The 19,137-nt window shown below is 57.1% G+C and overlaps 1 protein-coding gene across 1 annotated transcript; it reads left to right on the top strand.

Moving 5' to 3' along the window:
* Positions 1-238: 238 nt before the first annotated feature.
* Positions 239-6,758, top strand: LOC103551287 (mas-related G-protein coupled receptor member D-like). Its single transcript, XM_008520735.2, has 3 exons — positions 239-468; positions 3,097-4,053; positions 5,850-6,758. Exons 1-3 carry the CDS (start codon positions 454-456, stop codon positions 5,874-5,876), a joined length of 999 nt encoding a protein of 332 aa, XP_008518957.2. The 5' UTR covers positions 239-453; the 3' UTR covers positions 5,877-6,758.
* Positions 6,759-19,137: the final 12,379 nt, after the last annotated feature.

Genomic DNA, 19,137 nt, shown 5'->3' with positions numbered 1-19,137 from the left:
GGGGACCTCCCACGGCCCTGGTGGCCCCTGTGCCCTGGACCAGCTCTCTCTGGGGTGAAGTGTAGACACAGGTACTACTCTGGCTGCCCTCCCCCCTTCCACCGCAGGCCCCCAGCCGTCCCTCAGGGCCCGGGAGCTGGGAGGGCTTCCAAGGCAGGCCCATTAGCCCACAGCGGGCTCGGCTCCTGCGGGAGAGGCTAATGCAGCTGCCTCACTGGGGCCTCCTGGGTCCCCGAGGGCTGTGCTTCCTGGAGCTGGGTTGGGTGCCTCTCCCACTTCTCAGAGGAGTCAGCGTCCTGCCCAGATCCCAGGACAGGCCTCCCCTGAGGTCAGAGAGCTGCAGAAGACAGCGCAAGCACACCGCGCCTGCAGCAGGAGCCGCTCAGGGGCCGTGGACCCCGGTGCTGCTGAGGACCCCAAGGACACCAAGGACCTTCTCCAGGAGGGGACGGCATGTGGGCAGGCCAGGTGAGAAGACCGCAGCTTCAGGCCCGAGTGAGAGAGGGGGCCCTGGGGCTGAGCGGTACCCCTCCTCCGTCCTCTCTGGTCCCAGGTTTCATCCGTAGTTGCAGATGATGCCGCCCGCCGTGTGGGGCCTGCAAGGTCAGACGACGCCCGCCATCAGTAAGGCGGCTTCTCCTGCGCATCCTTACCTTCCGTGGCCAAGGGTCTGGACCCAAGGCCTGGAATGTTCTAAGTCTCCACTTTTGTGGGAAAGACAGGGGAGAAACCAGCCAGCAGGTTGGGGGGGAGTCCTCCCTCCCGCGGGGTCCAAGGGGCCTTGAACCTCGGAGGTGACCCGCCCCTTCCTGGGGCACTTCGCTGTGCTATTGTCTGTGTTCATAAACGCAGGGGCAAGCACAGGGCACAGGGCGGGGCCGGGAAGCACTCTCGGGGAGCTGGGGCCCGCTGGCCCCCCATCCCCTGATGTCCCTGCCCCTCCTGACGACCAGGGCATGGAGGACCCACACGGCCCTCTCAGCAAACATCGGGGGGCCTCCCAGGGGCAAAGGAAGTCACGACTCCAGGGTCTTCACACGAGAAGTGGGCGCTGGGACGGGTGGGGCACACGTGCTGGCCTCTGAGGCCTCTGAGGTGAATGGTGGGCTCGGAGCGGGGGACGGGCCTTGAGACAGCAAAGGGGGCAACACTGCTCCAAAGGGACTCCTCCAGCAGCAAGCTGCACGCCCGGGGCCATCCCTGTTTTCAGAGCTATTCTAAGGGCTCCTTAATGCCTGCCTGGCCTTCAGAGGTCAGATCCCTCCAGTGTCCTCCATGCTCATCTACACATGCTCATCTACACGAGAAATGCAATGGCGGGGGGGGGGGGGGGGGGCGGGCCACAGGGCCTCCTGGCATAAGGAGCAGTTGAGGCACATGGCCTTGGGGTCCTCCCGCAGCCTCCCAGCCCAGAGCAGATTCTCCAACCTGCCCCGGAGATGTGTGAAGCCCCGGGGCCGGGGAGTGGTCCTCTGCCCCGTAGCCCCTCAGGCCTCGCACAGAGGAGGCCCTCGGCGACGGGGTCAATAACAAACATAATCGGTAGCATGAATATCAGTAATAAGCGATACAGTCAAATTACATCGTTAGTCCAGAAAGAAGTGATATTTATGAAATAAAGTAGGAGCTGCCATTAGCCGGGGCCTCCCGCGAGCGGGGGTTGCACCCAAGGCCTGGGACGCATGACTCAATCCTCAGGAGACCCCGAGGATGCAGTAAGGCCTGGGAAATGGGCGAGATGACTCTGAGCTTGGGGGCACACAGGCCTGTGGGGCAACTGTGCATGGAGCCCCTAGCCTCGGGAGGGCAAGTCCACCCCAGGTCCCAGCCCAGCACGAGGCACCCTGGACTTTCCCACCCCGGGTCTCCGTCCTGAGCCGTGCAGGGTGCCCGGGGGCATGTGAGGGGGTCAGACCAGGAAGGTAGTTCACAAAAGGAGCAAAGGAGGTCATGGGTGGAAAAGGCTCTGGCCCAACAGGGTGCTGGGCAAATGTCAGGGATGGGGACGTCGCCGGCCACCATCCAGGCAGCAGATGTTGGTGGAGACCCCTCCTCATGTGCAGAACTGTGCCCATAGTGAGCTCTGCAGCAGGGGGAGATCACTGGGAAGAGTGTCCTCCAGGCTGGCTGGGGATCGGGCTGGGAGCAAGCCCAGCAGTAACCGCAGAGAGGCCATGCCGCCCCCAGGGTGTGTTCAGGTGCCTGGGAGCGGTCAGGGAGCTCTCTGGGTCATGACTGTGGGTTTCTGCAATCCGGCACTGTGCCAAGCATGTCACACTGTACCCTCGCCACAATGGGGTGTAAGATGCTAGGCCCAGGGACCACGTCCCCCAGGGGCACATTGTAGTGACCAGTCAGGTACAGCCACCCTGCCCATCCACACTGAGCACTGTGGGGCCCAGAGCCGGACACTCGGGGGCTCGGAGGGACCAGCGCTCTGCAGGGCAGAGGCCAGGCCTGCGTGGGCACTGACGGCCAAGTCTCGGGGGCCGGGCAGGGGGCAGCTGCTCAGGGAGACCTGCACTGCTCTTGGCCACCTTCACGGCCAGCAACGGACAGGGGCCGTGGCCTGCCCCGAAGCTGGGAGCACACAACCTGAATGAGGCAGGAGGGGAGGTGACCTGGCACGCCAGTGACAGCCCCAAGGAGTGGCAGGTGGTATACCCAGGGGACATGAGAGTGGAAGCCAGGGAGAAGGGTCTAGACAAGGAGCAAGGAGGACCCTACACCTCCCAGCCCAGAGCCAGGAACTCTGGAAGGATCCTGAGGGGAGGGGCTGCTGGGACCCAAGGGTGCTGTTTTTCGTCGCCTTGTGATTGGAAGAGCTGGGTGCAGACTCCAAGAGGGCATCAGCCAGCTTTCAGCCCAGCCCAAGACAAACCACACGCATCAGTTCCTTGCACTTCCCCCTTCGTCCACTCCAGGGTCGTGCCTGAGGGCCCCCACCTCTGCCTCTGGCCTGCGCTTGAGCCCTGAGGGGCTGCCTTGGGGACACAGGTGATGGAAGAGGGGCGGAACGCTGAGGCCTGGGCTGCCCCAGCTCTGCGGGCAGAGGGCTCTGGCGTGGCCCTCACTTCTCTCTGCTTCCATCGGCAGGGATGGCAGACGTCCTGCTCAACGGCATCAGCTGCAGGAGCAGCGGCCCGGGTGCAGCCGGCCCGGCGGAGGAGCCCACCCACACGGCCCAGCAGGTGCTCACCGCCCTGGTCACGTGCACCTGCGTGGCGGGCATGGCAGGCAACGGCGTGGTGGTCTGGCTGCTGGGCTTCCGAGTGCAGAGGGGCCGCCCCGGGCGACTACATCCTCCACCTGGCGCTGGCTGACCTCCTGTTCCTTCTTTGCTCAGCCACACTGACTGTTCTGGATGCCAGGTCCCAAGTGAACCACCTGGGCCACCAGGCGGTGAAAAGCGTCAAGTACCTGGCCTACACCTCGGGCCTGAGCCTGCTGACGGCTGCCAGTGCCCAGCTCTGCCTCTCTATCCTCTTCCCCACCTGGTACCACAGCCACCGGCGCACACGCCTGTCGGGCCTGGAGTGCGCCAGGCTCTGGCTGCTGTCCCTCATGGTGACCATGCTGGCCTCGTTCTTTCACAAGGAGCCAGGGAACCCCCACCTGCGCCAGGGCTCCATGGTGCACACCATCTTCCACATCCTCACACTGGTCGGCTTCACGCCCATCATGGTCCTGTCCGGCGTGGTCCTCTTCATCCAGCTTCAGAAAAGCTCCCGGCCGTGGCAGTGGCAGCCCACACGGCTGTACGTGGCCCTCCTGGCCTCGGTCTTCGTGTTCCTCATCTGCGCACTGACTGTCGGCGTCTCCAGGTTCATCCTCCACCCGCTGCACCCGCCCCAGCAGACCAAGACTCTCTTCAGCAGCTTCGAATGCCTCCTCTCGTCCCTGAGGAGTGACGCCAAACCCATCATCTACTTCCTGGCAGGCAGTCGGGGCAGCCAGAGCCTGCGGGAGCTGCTGAGCGCCGTGCTCAGCAGGGCGCTGCAAGAGGAGCCCGAGCCGGAGGGAAAGGAGATGCCCTCCAGCGGCGCCAACCAGGTGGGGGTCTGAAGGCAGGGCCTCCTGCATCCCTGCCCGGAGCAGCCCTGCCCACTGCTCCCTGCCTGGCTTCCACCCTTTCCTGATCCTGAGCATCCAGTTGTCACTTAATTGGCAAACAGCTGGTGTGGGCCAGGTCCCAGAAGTGAGAGCAGGCACGGGTAGTGAACAATCAGACAGCCCATGACGTTGGGCAGGTGCGGGGCCCCCACTGTCAGGTGCCAGCCCTTCAGTTGCTGATCATTGAGAGGAATTCCAGGGGTCCTGGGGGAGAGGCTGAAGAAGTAGGGCAACTGGGGGGTGGGGGTGAGGCGACCAGGGGGTCAGGGTAAGGGCCAGTCATCAACCAATACAGAGATGGCTCCGTATTTAAGGGCCTCCGGGCCTTACTGTACACGCAGCAGCTGAAGGTCAGCGGGGGTGACAAGTCGGGACCGGGCAGCCTGTGCACAGCCATGTGAGCAGCACAGATGGGCCTGCGCTGGGTCTGTGGTGGGCCGTGGGCAGGGGGCAAGAGAAGGCGTGGATGAAGAGCGAGAGCGGGCACGGGGTGCAGGGCGGGCACCGGAGTGCAGCTGGGAGACAGGCTCTGATCTGAGCAGTGTTCCTAGGAGACCCGGGCAGGGTGTAGGGTGGCTGGGGGTTGGGGGGGGGCGCATTCAGGGCCATGTGATCCACCAGGGCCATGGGTCTCAGTGCCAGCGCATTTATCCAGAGGCCTGCAGACCAGGAACAGGGCACTGGGGTGGCACAGCCTCCCAAATGACTGCCACCCTACTGGGTCAGTGCCTCCCAGTCTCTGCCCAGCCACAGCCTAACCCCAGTGGGCACCCAGCACCCTGCACAGCCCATGCATACAGCAGGCATTTAACATGTGCTTGAGTAAGAGTAACGCTGCTTTGTGCTGGGCTTGATGCTCACAGTGCACTTGCACACGCGTCCTGACTTCATCACCTTTCCCTTTGGGACCCTTCCCCTCCTTCTACATAGACTCCTGGATGGCAATGGTCACGTCCACAGGCAGCGAGGTCCCCCCCACCACCACCCCTCTCTGCCTTCATCTCTCCGCTCCCCTCCTCCCTGCACACTCACTCCTTCCACTGAGCGTTCACCTCAGGGCCTTTGCACTTGCTGTTTCCTCTGCCTGAAATGCTCCTCCCCCCACTGTGTGCAGAGTGCTCTCCCTCACTTCCTTCAGGTCACTGCTCAAACGTCACCTCTCTGGGGAGGCCTTTCCTGACCACTTTAGATAAAATAACACAACACACACACACACACCCCTAATCTTCCCTCCCTGCTCCATTTCCCCAGTGTGTTCACCACTGTCAGCCACGCCCCGTGTTTACACGTTCACCCCGAGGGCAGGGGTCATGTTTGGTCACTGCTGCACTCCAGGCTAGGGCGATGCCTGGGGCAGAGAGGGGCTGAGGACCTGTGTGTGGAATGCCCCACTGGGCAGGCAGACCTGGCGGCCAGGCGAGGGAGGGGACAGCAGCCACAGCAGAGGGGCAGTGCGGTAACCCAGGTGGCTCAAGTCCACACGCCTCTCCAGGAGGGTCACCCTCCAATGACACACCCCGCGAGGGCCCTCCCCCGCACGTGGGTGGGAGCCTTAGTGCTCACGTGGGCACACGTGTGACTGTGTGAATGAGAGACAGTGATGAGGGTGTCTGCTGTTGGCGTGTCTCTGTGGGTGTGAGTGTGTCTACAGCACATGGCCCACGCCCTCCTCCCCTGGGGTGGCCCCTGGGCTGCAGCTGGTTCACGCATCTGTGATTTTTCTCTCCCCTCTGAAGGGCAAAGTTCCCGCGAGGAAAGCCTGACTCTTTCCGACCTTGTCCATCCAAGGCTGATGGCAGAGCCTGCAGCCCATCGACAGACTCTGACTTCCAGGATGAACAAGAGAGCTCGTGCCTGAGCTGCTCGTTTGCTTTATCTGTTTTGAGGCCTTGTTATCAGGAGCATACAGATTCAGGAGTGTTATAATGCTGGGGAACTGCAGCTTTGGGGATAAATTATGAGGTTACCTTCATCAATCCTAGTCACTGTCTATCTTGTCTGACATTAACACAGCACCACCAGCTTCCTTTTGGTTGGTACTTGCCTGGTGCCTCTTCTCGCCTCTTTGACTTTCGACCTTTCTGTATCCTTACTGGTTAGATGTATCACTTGGAAACAATTCAGAATTGGGTCGAGCTGCAACTTTGAAAATTAAGCCCATCACTGCAGCGAGGGAGTCTGTGTGTCTTGACTCCCCGTGTCACCCAGGAGGCAGTCCTGAGGAGTGTGCAGATGAGCCCGTGGGAAGGCCCAGCCCTCTGAGGGGCCACAGTGATTGGTGAAAGCAGTGGCTCTGGCTTTGGGCCCTGGCTCCGCCACTACCTCCCTGGGCGCCCTTGGCCCATCTTGCGCCCTCTCTGAGCTGTCTTCTCATCTGTAAAATGGGGGACATCACTTCCTTCCTCTGTCAGGCTGTCACACAGAAGGGACGTGCAGGTCCTGCATCCAGCCCTCACTGGGCACTGAAAAGTGTTATCTTGAAGGTAGAACCCTGGGACTAGAGCGGTGTGGGCCCAGCCAGCCCTGCCTGAGCCATCCCAGGCCCCCGCCATCCTGCCCCTGGGTCCACCTAGGGTCAGATAAAGGATGTCAACCCCTGAGAGGACTTGCAGACTCTCTGAGGACAAGCTCTCACCTCCAATAAGGCCAGGACTTACAGGCTCTTGCACACGCTATGCTTCATTTTCGGTGGCAAGGCTGCACCCCTCCTCGACTCGGGAGCTCCACTTCAGACTTGGAGAGCCCAGGGCCGGCTCATGCCAGAGACAACAAGGGGCGGCAAACAGAGGGCAGTCAGGATGAGCAGGCGGGGCCGGATGACAAAGGACAAAGGCTGGGAGACCAAGGGAAACCAGGAAGACCAGGGGAGGCCAGGGGGACAAGGGGCAGCCAGGATGACGCTGTCCTGGTCAGGCAGCCTCCGCTCCAGCCCGCTCTGCTGCCGAGGCCCCCTGCACCCAGAGGCTCCTCGGCTCCCTTCTGCCAAGCGGAACATGTGCCTTTCCCAGACCTGGCTGCCTGCAGCCTTGGTGGGCGAGAGCCAGGAGCACGCGAAAGAGGAAACGCAGAGAGAGAAAGAGAAACGGCTGTCACCTCACCAAGCCTTCCTTCCTCCCCAAACTTCTCTCCCTTTCAGGCAGTGATAGAGGGGATGAGGGGAGGGAGGCCCAGTTAAGAGAACCGAGATTCTAGCAAATGGGGATGTACAAGCCAGATGCAGCATCTCTCGCTCCACGAAAGAGGCGGATGGCCGCCCCACCACGGTGACCCCTGGCGGGGAGGCCAGCCCTGCAACAGCCACCCGAGGCTGCCTCTCCACCGCGCCACGCCTTTCCTCCTGCGCCAAACGCGAGAACCAGGAGAGGGAGACCAACTGGACAGCGCCCCAGCCCCGCCCCGCCCCGCCCCGATCCCAAGCCCCGCCCCGAGACCCCGCCCCCCTAGGCCCCGCCCCCAAAAGACCCCGCCCAGGCAAGCCCTGCCCACCCAAGACCCGCCCCCACATAGACCCGCCCAGCCAGACCCAGCCCCAAGCCCCGCCCTCCACCCCCTAAAAGGGAATTTCTCTGCAAGGGCTTGTGCGTCCCGTGCTGGTGAAGAAGCGCTGGGCCTGACTGGGGCAGAAGGGAGCAAGTAGCGGGGGGCCTCCCCCTAGAGCCCTTACCCAAACTGAGGAGGGAGCCCCCTCATGCAAACTGCTTCCAGCAGCCACATCCCCACCGTGGCTCCGGTGGACCCTGGGCCTCAGAGACCAGGGGCGCCTGCGACCACCCTCGCCCTGCGCCAGCATGATTGGGGGAGGCCGTGTGCTGGACGAAGGCCCCACCGCATTGGGACCCGCGTGCATGTTAACCCGTCATGATTTGCACGCAGGTCGCCCTCACTGGGGGCCAGGGGCCGTTCCAGGCACAGTACAGCCATGAACCCACCCAGCCCCCCAACAGCACTGGCAGGGGGTCCTCTTAGCATCCTCTGTCTACAGACGAGGCAGCAGAGGTGAGGAAGGGCTGAGTGGCTTGTCACAACGCCAGGAGGCAGCGGGAGTGGACTTTGGGACCTGGCATTCAGCTCCAGAGTCTGAGAGCTCAACCCACATGCTCTTCTGCTTCTCGAGGGTCAGCACGGAGCGGGGAAGGCAAGTCTCCTTCATCCTGGAACTCTTCAGCAAATCTGGAGCCCAGCGCAAAGTCGCACTGGTAAACACCAGACGGACGCACAGATCCATCTTAAAACCAGCAAACCTCAGGTCTGCATCCAGCACACCAGACACGACTGAGAGCAGGATGAGGCTCCTTCTGAGAACTGGAGAAGAAGTAGAGGTCCACACTGGTCGGGGAGACCCCCCCCCCGTTCCCCGGGCAGAAGGTTGGAGGATTCTCTACTGGGTGTGTCAGTTTCCTGTAGCTGCTGTAACAAATGACTACAAATTCAGTGGCTTAAAACAACACACATTCATCACCTGACAGCTCAGGAGGTCCGAAGTCTAAAACAGGCCAGCAGCGCTGCATTCCTTCTGGAGGGGCTAGGACAGAATCCGTTTCCTCACTTTTTCCAGCTTCCAGAGGCATCTGCATTCCTTGGCTGGTGGCCCCTTCCTCCATCTTCCAAGCTAGCAGCATAACTTCTTCAAATCACTCTCTTGCTGCTTCCATCACCATATCACCTTTTCTGTCTCCCACATGCCTGCCTCCCTCTTTTAAAGGACTTATCGGGCCCTCCCAGATAATCCAGAATAATCTCCCCATCTCAAGATCCTTAACATAATTGCATCAGCAAAGTCCTTTTTGCCATGCAAGGTCACCTAGTCACAGGTCCTGGAGATCAGCACACAAACATCTTTCTGGGACCGTTATTCTGTCTACTGCACTGTGGAACATGGGCTGCCCAAGAATCAAGACTTACAGACAGTTGTGTAAGTTCTTCCCAATGAAACCAAGGGTCCCCTCCCCACCACACAGAGCTTTCCGTCAGCTCTTGGTGCTGCCCCCTTAAATAAAAATAGAGTTAAGGATCTCTAGATACATAAGGAAAGTTTAAACACGAAAGGCAAGGTGCCAAAACAAAAAGGAGAAAAGGAATTCCGAGAAAACAGGCCACAGGGTAGAAGGAGCGAGCAGAGCGATAGAACATGATGCCTTCCAACGTCGGGGTCAAAGTTATCTTCAGCCATGGAGCCCACACCATCAATCCAAGAAACAGCAAAAACCAAGGAAGAGAAGTTTTTCAGTTTAGTGAGAGTGTTTGGGGATGAATTTGTGAAAGTACATAGAAAATTGAGCAAATGGAAAAAACAAGGCAATTGATAACTCCAGGAAAAACAAAGAGTTGAACAAGAAAGGAACTGTGATCAGAGTACATCCTGATTTGCCCTCCTAGGTGCTGGATGAGCCCTTCCATCCCATGGCCTTAAATACGTTATCGGCCAGTAGAATCTCCCTCCCGCACTCTGTCCCGTCACCCCCCACCCTCTTGAGCTTCAAACTCGCATATCAACCTGTCTTATTAACATCTCCCCTTGGGTGTCTAACAGGCTCCACAAACAGCACGTCAATGGCAGAGTCCACACGGTCTTGTGCAGACTCTGGCTCCAAAACCCCATCCTTCTCCCAGTCTGCTCTGTCTTAGGAATGGTACAGCCACGCATCACTGAATGACGTTTCAGTCAACAACAGACCGCATGTCCCATGGTGGTCCCATCAGATCAGTGCCACACGGCCCAGGTGAGTGGTAGGCTATACCGTCTAGGTTTGTGTGAGTTCACTCTGTGACGTTGACACGACAGCAAAATCGTCTAACGACACATTTCTCAGAACGTAGCCCCATCATGAAGTGATGCGTGACTGTAAACCCAGCCACCCAGCTGCCCAAGCCAAAGAAGTGTCTTAACCTCTCCCTTCAAGCCCGCATCCCCCACATCCTTTCAGCAATCCGGTAAGTTCCAGCCCAAAATATATCCTGCACCCATCCAATCTCTCCCTCGACCCCTCGCCTTCTCCTCGCTTCTGCCTCTGCTCCTGCAATCCGTTCTCTGCAAGCCCTGGGGGCCCGTCCAGGACCCCCCACAGCAGGGCTCAGTAAAGTGCAAGCTCCCTCCCGTGGCCGCTGAGGTCCTGCCCCACCTGCCCCCCTCCAGTCACTGCCACTCACACTCGCCTTCCACTGGGACAGCCTCCATCTTGTTCCTGGCTCCAGGCAGTTGCCCAGAGCGTCCTCGCTCATGCCCTTTGCACAGCTGCTCCCGCTCCACGTTCTGATCTCAGTTCTAATGTTGCCCCCTGGCCGTCACCTCCTTGGTGACCCCAGGACCTTCCCGTGGCTACTCTCTGAGACTATCTTATTTCACTGTCCCTCTCCCACCCCCCCCCCGACACCCCTTCCAGAATATGCCAGCCCCTAGAGCTCAGGAACCCCACAGGCTCTGCCCGCTCCACGCCCCGCTGGACCCCAGAGCCCAGTGTAACACCTGCGACTTAACAAAATATTTCGAAGCAATAAAGAATAACCAAAAAAACTGTAAATAATCTTAATCCGGGGTAGGCAAACTTTTGACTGTCAAGGGACTGAAGAGAAATGTTTTAGTCCCTGTGGGCCACATGGTCCTCGCACAGCCACTCAACTCTGCCGTTTCAGGGCAAAGTCAGCCATGGACAACAGGAAGCGGTAAAGTTCCAATAAAACTTTACTAACGGATGCTGGAATTTGCATTTTATGCCACTGTCACATGTCACAAAATATTATTCTCCTTTTGATTTTTTTCTTCAACTATTTATAAATGTAAACCGCTCTATTAGCTTGTAGGCCACACAAAAAAGGGCAATGGGCCCAATGTGGCCTGTGGGATGCAGTTTGCCAAGCCCTGGTCTAAATAACAAACATCAGGGACCGACCTGGTGGTGCAGTGGTTAAGTGCGCACGTTCCGCTTCTCGGTGGCCCGGGGTTTGCCGGTTCGGATCCCGGGTGTGGACATGGCACTGCTTGGCATGCCATGCTGTGGTAGGCATCCCACATAGAAAGTAGAGGAAGATGGGCACGGATGTTAGCTCAGGGCCAGTCTTCCTCAGCAAAAAGAGGAGGACTGGCAGTAGTTAGCTCTGGGCTAATTTTCAAAAAAAAATCAGGAAAATGGTGTACTAAATTACGGAGAGCCCCAGGAGGCAATGCTATGAGGTCATTTAAAGTGACAGTTGTGACAAATGTAAGAAAAAAAGGGAAAATATTTATGACACATGAAGTGAAAAACAGCAACACGCAACTTAATGGCAACTGTATTGAATTATGCAAGCATACGGAGGGTAGTCTGCAAAAATTAAACTAGCTGTTTAAGCTGGTTTAACATTACCGAGCCCCCCTCGGTGCTGCAGCCGGAGCGCGTGGTGTGGTGTCCTCCTCAGCCCCAGGCCCTTGAGGGCACCTCCCTCACGGCTCCTTCCTGTGTCTTAGCGGTCAGCAAGTTCTCTGCTGTATCTCTCAGCCGGCCGGCCAGCTCTTGCAGCCCCGAGCGGGGCCCGGCCCGGCCCACACGAGCACCAGTGGAGCTCCTCCACCCGAGGGAGGCAGCCACGGAGCCACCGAGCGAGGCGCCCAGGCCAGACCGGCCAGTGGTGGCCGGTAAGTCTTCTTGCTGCCCTGTGCCTCTGTTTCCCCACCTGAAAAATGGAGATGACAACCACACCTCCCTCACAGAGGGGAGTGAGGGCCCAAGGAGATGGGAGGCACCAAGAGCCTGGCTCCGGGGGCGGCTGGAAGGCGTATGCCACTTTTTCCAAGAAGTCCCGGGGTCACAGAATGACCGCATGACCCAGCACATCCGCTCCCAGGTAAATACCCAAGAGAACTGAAAACACGTCCAGGTAAAAAGTCCCACAACAGCCAAAAAGGGGAAAAATCCAAACATCCACCAACGCGATGGGTGATTACAAATGGATAAACAAAACATGGGACAGCCATACAATCAAATAGTATTCAGCCAGAGAAAGGAAAGAAATCCTGGCACGTGAAAACATTCTGCTCAGTGAAAGAAGCCAGACACTACAGGCCACATGTTGTAAGATTCCATTTCTATGAAATGTCCAGAACAGGCAAATCCATCGAGACAGACAGCAGATTCGTGGCTGCCAGGGGCTGGGGCGGGTGGAAGGGGACTGACGGCTCATGGGCACGGGGTTTCCTTCTAGGGTAAGGAAAATGTTTTGGAACTGGATAGAGATGACAGTTTTACAACGTTACGAAGGCCACCGAATTGCCCACTTTAAAATGGCTAATTTTACATTACATATATTTTATCTCAATTAACAAAGCAAAATCCAGAGGGAGCTGGCCTGGGGGGGGATACGGCAGCTGAACGGTGCCATCGAGAACAGGCGAGATGATCTAACAGCACATCACACAGATATAGACACCAATACGTCCAGCGGACAAGCTCCCAGGGACACCCACACGGGACAGCCCCCGGGGCGGGGAGAGGAAGAGCTGGGACCCCGTCCAGCGATCTGTTAGAGGCCAGACCCACGGCAGCCACCACCTCTCTCCACTCCTCCCCCCTACCCTGGGGAGCTGCAGCCTTTCCTGCTTCTGTCCCCTGCCCCCCGCTGCCCCGGCGATGGCCCCAAGGGACTTCAGTAGAACATATCGCCGGCAGATGCCCCTGAGCCCAGCGCACACAGCCGGCGAATTCAGAATGCCTCGTCCTCATCCATTTCCGGGAGTGCAGAACTTCTGGGCAGCATGTGTGAACCCGAAATGAGAGAAATACAGCTGTGATTAAGAACACGTGGGCAGCACTTCCTGAGCCGTGAAGTCACTCCTCACCCAAGCCAGACACATGGAAATCTTGCGGGTCCCTCACCCGCACCGTAGGTCGGCATCCAGTTCTGATGAATGCGCGACAGCTGTGCCCCCGCACCCCGCTCGCCTGCTCACCTCTCCAGCCTCCTGCTCCACCTTCCCGCGGCCCTTGCTGCACGATTCCTGTCCACCTCCGGCACCTTCTCGTGGCCGTCACCAGAGGAATCCTTCTAGAACAAAGCTGGCCCATCACCCGCTCCTGGCTGCCCACCTCCACCTCCTCCCACGCCTGTGAGACCCAGACTCGCCCCACAGTCCACCAGGACCACACAAGGCCCCAGGTGGAGAAAGCGCGTGGAGGACCCCAGACCCAACCCGGCCCGGGCCTCTCCCTGGCAGTGACCCGTTCTACTGCCTATCTGGAAGACCAGCCAGCGGGAATCGTCCTGTGCTGACTACAAAACCAACACTCGCCGTTGTGGAAAACCTTGAAAATGCAAAAGGAAGTGCAAATGAAATAACAAGAAAACACACCAAATACCAAAAGTCAGAGATGCTTACACCTTGGCCTTCTGCCTGGCCACCTTTTTTATGCATATAAAGTTAGAGTATATTGAATATATGGTTTTGTATCCTACTTTTATCTTTAAACATTAACATTAAATGATGACATAATGCAATTATAAAATGGTTCTACTAGGGGGCCGGCTCTGTGGCCGAGTGGTTAAGTTCGCGTGCTCCGCTGCTGCGGCCGAGGGTTCGGATCCTGGGCGTGGACATGGCACCGCTCGTCAGGCCACCTTGAGGTGGCATCCCACATCCCACAACTAGAAGGACCTGCAACTAAGATATACAACTATGTACGGGGGGGTTGGGGAGATAAAGCAGGAAAAAAAAAAAAAGATTGGCAACAGTTGTTAGCCCAGGTGCCAATCTTTAAAAAAAAAAATGGTTCTACTGGATGGTTTTACAAAGTATCTGCAAAAAGAAGAATTCTTAAATATTAGAAAGGTGCTTCTGGGTAAAGATGGCTGATTAAACCATTCAGTCCGTTGACTGACCACTAAACAGACTCAGACCACAGAATCACCAAAGGCTCAGGAACTGGGGGCCCCGGGTGCTCAGGAAGTGGGGTGTGGGGGTGCTAAAGGAGGAGGATGGGTGAAAGTCTTAGAAAAGCCATCAGTCATGGAGACAGACAGCAGGACGGCACGGGGGCCGGGGCCGGGGGAGGGGAACGCGCAGGTACTGTTCAATGGGGACAGAGGGTCCGTTCGGGAAGATGGAAAAGCTCTGGAGATGGATGGTGGTGATGGCTGCGCAATATTGTGAATGTACTTAATGCCCCTGAGTTGTACACCTAAAAATGGTGAAAATGGGGCCGGCCAAGTGGCACAGCATTTAAGTTCACGTGTTCCGCTTTGGAGCTCAGGGTTTGCCACTTACGATCCCGGGTGTGGACCTACGCCCTGCTTGTTAGGCCACACTGTGGCAGGCGTCCCACATATAAAGTAGAGGAAGATGGGCACAGATGTAGCTCAGGGCCAGTCTTCTCCAGCAAAAAACAGGAGGATTGGCAGCAGAGGTTAACTCAGAGCTAATCTTTCTCAAAAAAAAAATAAATAATAAATAATAAATTAAATAAATAAAAAAGCAACAGAATAAGAGAGAGAAAAGGGGAGAGGGGCCGTCCTGTGGCTGAGTGGTTAAGTTCGTGCGCTCTGCTTCGGCAGCCCAGGGTTTCGCTGGTTCGGATCCTGGGCGCAGACCTGGCACCGCTCATCAGGCCATGCTGAGGCGGCATCCCACACAGCACAACCAGAGGGACTCTCAAGTAGAATACACAACTATGTACTTGGGGGCGCTTTGGGGAGAAGAAGGAAAAAAAAAAAGAAGATTGGCAACAGATGTTATCTCAGGGCCAATCATTAAGAAAAAAAAGAAAATAGGAGAGAGAAGAAGATTGGCGGATCTGCCCACAATGAGAGACGCTCCAGGTAAGGGCGCAAAGAAGTCAGAGAGGAGAATCATGAGCAAAACCGTTCCAGAAAATTCCCCTGGACAGAATCCCAAAAGGGCATTGCACTGGCAACGGAGGCACTGACAAAATGTTTCCTGGAAAGCTCCCTGAGGCCCACCCAGGTGAAAAGACAGGGGCAGACCCCCCAGAGGAGCTTACAAACACGTTTAACCAGGACTGAGACAGAAATGCACGTCCGTCTTGACTCCACAACGCGGGATGGCCTGAAGAGAAGTTTCACGGAACGGTGCTGACTCTGACCGTGTTGGCTGCCCTCTGATAATTCCTATTCTAGCTTCATTTATTCTGTTTCATTCCACTTTTGTTAAAACACTAGTCGCAACTCACCATACTGACGTCACAGCCCACCATCGGGATATGACCCCGCGGTTAAAAGAAAAACAAAACGGTAAGCCAGAGGGGCAGGCAGGTGTCGTCGCGGCGGTTGTAGTCGTTTCCTGTGCTCCACTTTGCTGAGCTTTGCACTTCACCCCGAGCCCAGAGCTCCCTCCATACAGGTCTCTCCCGGCGCCCTGTCTTCCTGTGGCAGGGGACCCAGGAGGGAGCACTGCGTTTCCAAGGACCCCCCCGACCGCTTTCTGGAGAAGAGCTCCTGGACGCAAGGCTGGCAGCTGGCAGACTAGAGCAGCAGCTGGGGTCTGGCGAGGAAAAGGGGAAGCCAAGGTGGGCGCTTCAAAGCGAGCGTGATCCAGAACCTGGCTGCACAGAGGAGACAGCCAGGGGAGGCAGCCGCCTCCTTAGCACTGGAGGGACAGCAAGGGACAGAGGGGGCGTCCAGAACTCAGGAGCTTAGGGACGTGCCCCACAGATCTCCAAGGAGGGGGTACTGTGTGGCCTCTGAGGGCGGGCACGAGGCTGGTTCTAGAAGCACCTAAAGAGACCAAGGACAGGCGGCAGCTCTTGCTGCTGGAGTGACCCTGAGAAGGACACAGGCCCTCATCTCCCCGTCTCCCTCTGGGGCCTGCCACTGGCAGAACGTGTTTCGCTGAGTGTCAGCCCAGCACAACAGAGCAGAGCAAAGTGGACTGGGGCAGAAAGATGCGCTGTCACCAGCCAGCAACCCCGAGGTGAAGAGCGGGATGGACAGCGAGGGGGCTGTGCTGGGATCCAGGGGAGAGGCAAGCTGCCTCGGCCCAGGACTGTAGCAGAGGAGTAAGGGGACACGGTCGGATTCCGGGTGTGTTTTGTGGGCAAAGCGAAGTGGGTGTAAGAGAAAAGAAGCGTACAGGATGACTCCAAGAATTCAGGGATGAGCAACCTGAAAGATGGAGCTGCAGATCTGGAAGACGTGCGAGTGTCCTGAGGCTGCCGTCACAAATGACCAAAAACGTGTGGCTTAAAACAGAAACTCGTTTGCTCCTGGCTTCCAAAAATCTGAAATCAACGTGTCGCAGGGCCACACTCCCTCCAAAGGCTCAAGGGGAGGGTCCTTCCTGCCTCTTCCAGCTTCTGGGGACGCAGGTGTTCCTGAGCTTGTGGTCACATCAGTCCAATCTCCGCCTGCATCTTCACATGGCTTTTTCCTCTTCTCGTGTGTCTGTCTTCTGTGTGTCTCATAAGGACACCTGTCATTGGATTTAGGGCCTACCGGCCACCAGGGTGATCTCAGCTCAAGATCCTTAATTATATCCTTTATACAAATACGGCCATACTCATAGGTTCTGGGTATTAGGACGCAGACATATCTTTTGGGGGCCACCATTCAGCCCCTCAGTGAGGGGAGGCCAGGCGCTCAGATTTGGACATGCTGAGTTTGAGATGCCTCTTAAACATCCCAGTGGAAACGTGAGTAGCGTTCATTCGGAGTTGGGGACAGACAATCCCCAGCATTAATAATAACTGGCATTGAAAGGCCCGAGGCTGCGGGGAGTGGCCGAGGCCCGGAGCTGAGGCAGAGCCGAGCAGAGCTGGGACTGAATCTCAGGTGTGCGTGGTTTAGGGGGAGCGGCCCCTCGGGGGAAGAGTGAGGGACGCAGGGTGGGCTGGGGAAGCTAAGCGAGGACGTGGAGACTGGCTGTGGTTGGAGCCCAAGACCAGCCCGACCCCATGGCAGCGCTGGGGGACACAGTTCACCAGGGTGGTCCCGCCTGAGGCAAAGGGCCGGCCTTTGGGATCTGTGCAAACTCCTGAGCCCCAGCAGCCCTGAACATGATAAACGGGTGTTTTATACCACAGAGTTGTGGGTAAATTTGTTATGCCGCCATGGAAACGGGAGCAGCCCTTCTTTCCTCTGACAAATCGGAAAGCCCTACGCGGCACCTGGCTCCCAACCCACCTCAGAACTCGCCCTTTTCATCCCCGAACCTGCAGGAAAAACACCCCCCACTTCTCTCCAGACCGGGAGCCCAGCAGGCCCACAGCCCCCACCTCTGACTGCCCTATTTCTGTGTTTTCTGGAATACAGGGATGTCTGCCTTCTTTTGAGGGTGGCTCCATGTTTTTAAAACTTCTTCCATTTCTCTATCACTGCCGAGTGCTGGGCCAGAGATGGGGGCGCTGTGCTCTGAAGAGCAAACTTACAAAGTCGTCTTGACCAGGAGTCTCAGTTATGCCTCCTGCAAAATGGGCTGTCCTCCACGATGGGGGGCTGGGGAACCCCCCATCGGGGCCTCGGCCTGGAAGATGGCTGCGTCCGCGCACCGTGGGAGCAGGAGACAGGTGCACTCCCGGCTCCGAGTGCCCTGTGCGATGACCTTCTGGCTGCCCGCAGCAAGGCGTCTTCCCCGTACGTTTCCAGAGAGGGCTGGCAGTCTGTATGGTTTGCTAGGGCACAGCCCAATGGCTCTGAGTGCTGGAGGACAGGGAGGCGAGTTCACCAGCAAGCCGCAAGCTCCCTCCTCCCCACTTAAGGACAGGGTATAAAAGGCACAAGGACGCTCCTTCACTCTCCAGGGTGATGGACCAGAAATCCCCTGCACAGGCTTGGCTGTGTGATAGAGTCCCAGGCACCCTCACCCCCACCCACAACCTCCGTCCATCCAGGGCCACTAGCAGCCTCCGCAGCATCTCTGTGCACATTAGAAACCGGCAGCCCTCCCTCTGAGTAGCCACAGCCTGTGTGCACGACTTGACGGGCAGGGCACAAGGCGGATGGCAGCCTCAACTCGCCCCCAAAAGCCCAACCTGCACAGCCTTTCGCAGGGGCCTGTTCCCTGGGGGCAGGACACTCTGACTGCTGAAGTTTTCAGCTCTGGGGCGGAGGGCTAAATAAGCAGGCTGACAATGTGACAATGGTTTGAGCGTTGCATTTAAGAGGGAATAAAGGGGCGTGAAGAACCCTCTGGTGGGTTTCTTGTCTTCACGACAAGAATCCAAGTACGGCTGCCCCATAAGGAGAGTTGTTTCTGATTTGGAGCAGATCTCAAAACAGGGTTTTTAATTGTTTTTAATCATATGCACCCATCAACAACATATACAAAAATTACAGGGGCCAGCCCCGTGGCCAAGTGGTTAAGTTCACGTGCTCTGCTTTGGGGACCTGGGGTTTCGCTGGTTGAGATCCCGCGTGAGGACACGGCACCGCTCATCAGGCCATGTTTGGGTGGCGTCCCACATAACACAGCCAGAAGGACCTACAGCTAGAATATACAACTATGTACTGGGGAGCTTTGGGGAGAAGAAGAAAAAAAAAAAGATTGGCAACAGATGTTAGCGCAGGTGCCAATCTTTAAAAAAAAAATTATACACCAAGACCAAGTGGGATTTACCCCAGGAATTCAAGGTTGGTTTAACATTCAAAAATCAATTAATGCAATGTGCCATATTAAGAGAATAAAGGACAAACCCCATGTGGTCATCTAAAAGGGACAGAAAAAACATATGACAAAGTCTAAAATGTATTCATGATTTAAAAAGTTACAACTCTAATAAAAAGCTTATAAATAAATAAATGAAACCCCTCAGCACCCTAAGGATGGAACTCCCTCAGCCCAATAACGCAAACGGGCCTCAGGGAGCAGGTGGGGTGAGGGATCGCACAACCCTGCACGTTTATTAAAACCCCTCGAGGAGTACACTCGCGATGGGCGCATTTTTTTTTTTTTTGAGGAAGATTAGCCCTGAGCTAACTGCTGCCAATCCTCCTCTTTTTGCTGAGGAAGACTGGCCCTGAGCTAACTGCTGCCAATCCTCCTCTTTTTGCTGAGGAAGACTGGCCCTGAGCTAACATCCATGCCCATCTTCCTCTACTTTATACGTG

Source organism: Equus przewalskii, chromosome 11 (assembly GCF_037783145.1).
Source record: "Equus przewalskii isolate Varuska chromosome 11, EquPr2, whole genome shotgun sequence".
Classification (NCBI taxonomy): Eukaryota; Metazoa; Chordata; class Mammalia; order Perissodactyla; family Equidae; genus Equus; species Equus przewalskii.
The sequence above is the reverse complement of the archived record's forward strand: the minus strand, read 5'-3'. Positions and strand labels throughout refer to the sequence as shown.

Coding starts and splice junctions, on each gene's coding strand:
- LOC103551287 (XM_008520735.2), top strand. Junction 4,054..5,849: donor CCTCCAGCGGCGCCAACCAG/GTGGGGGTCTGA, acceptor TCCCCTCTGAAG/GGCAAAGTTCCCGCGAGGAA.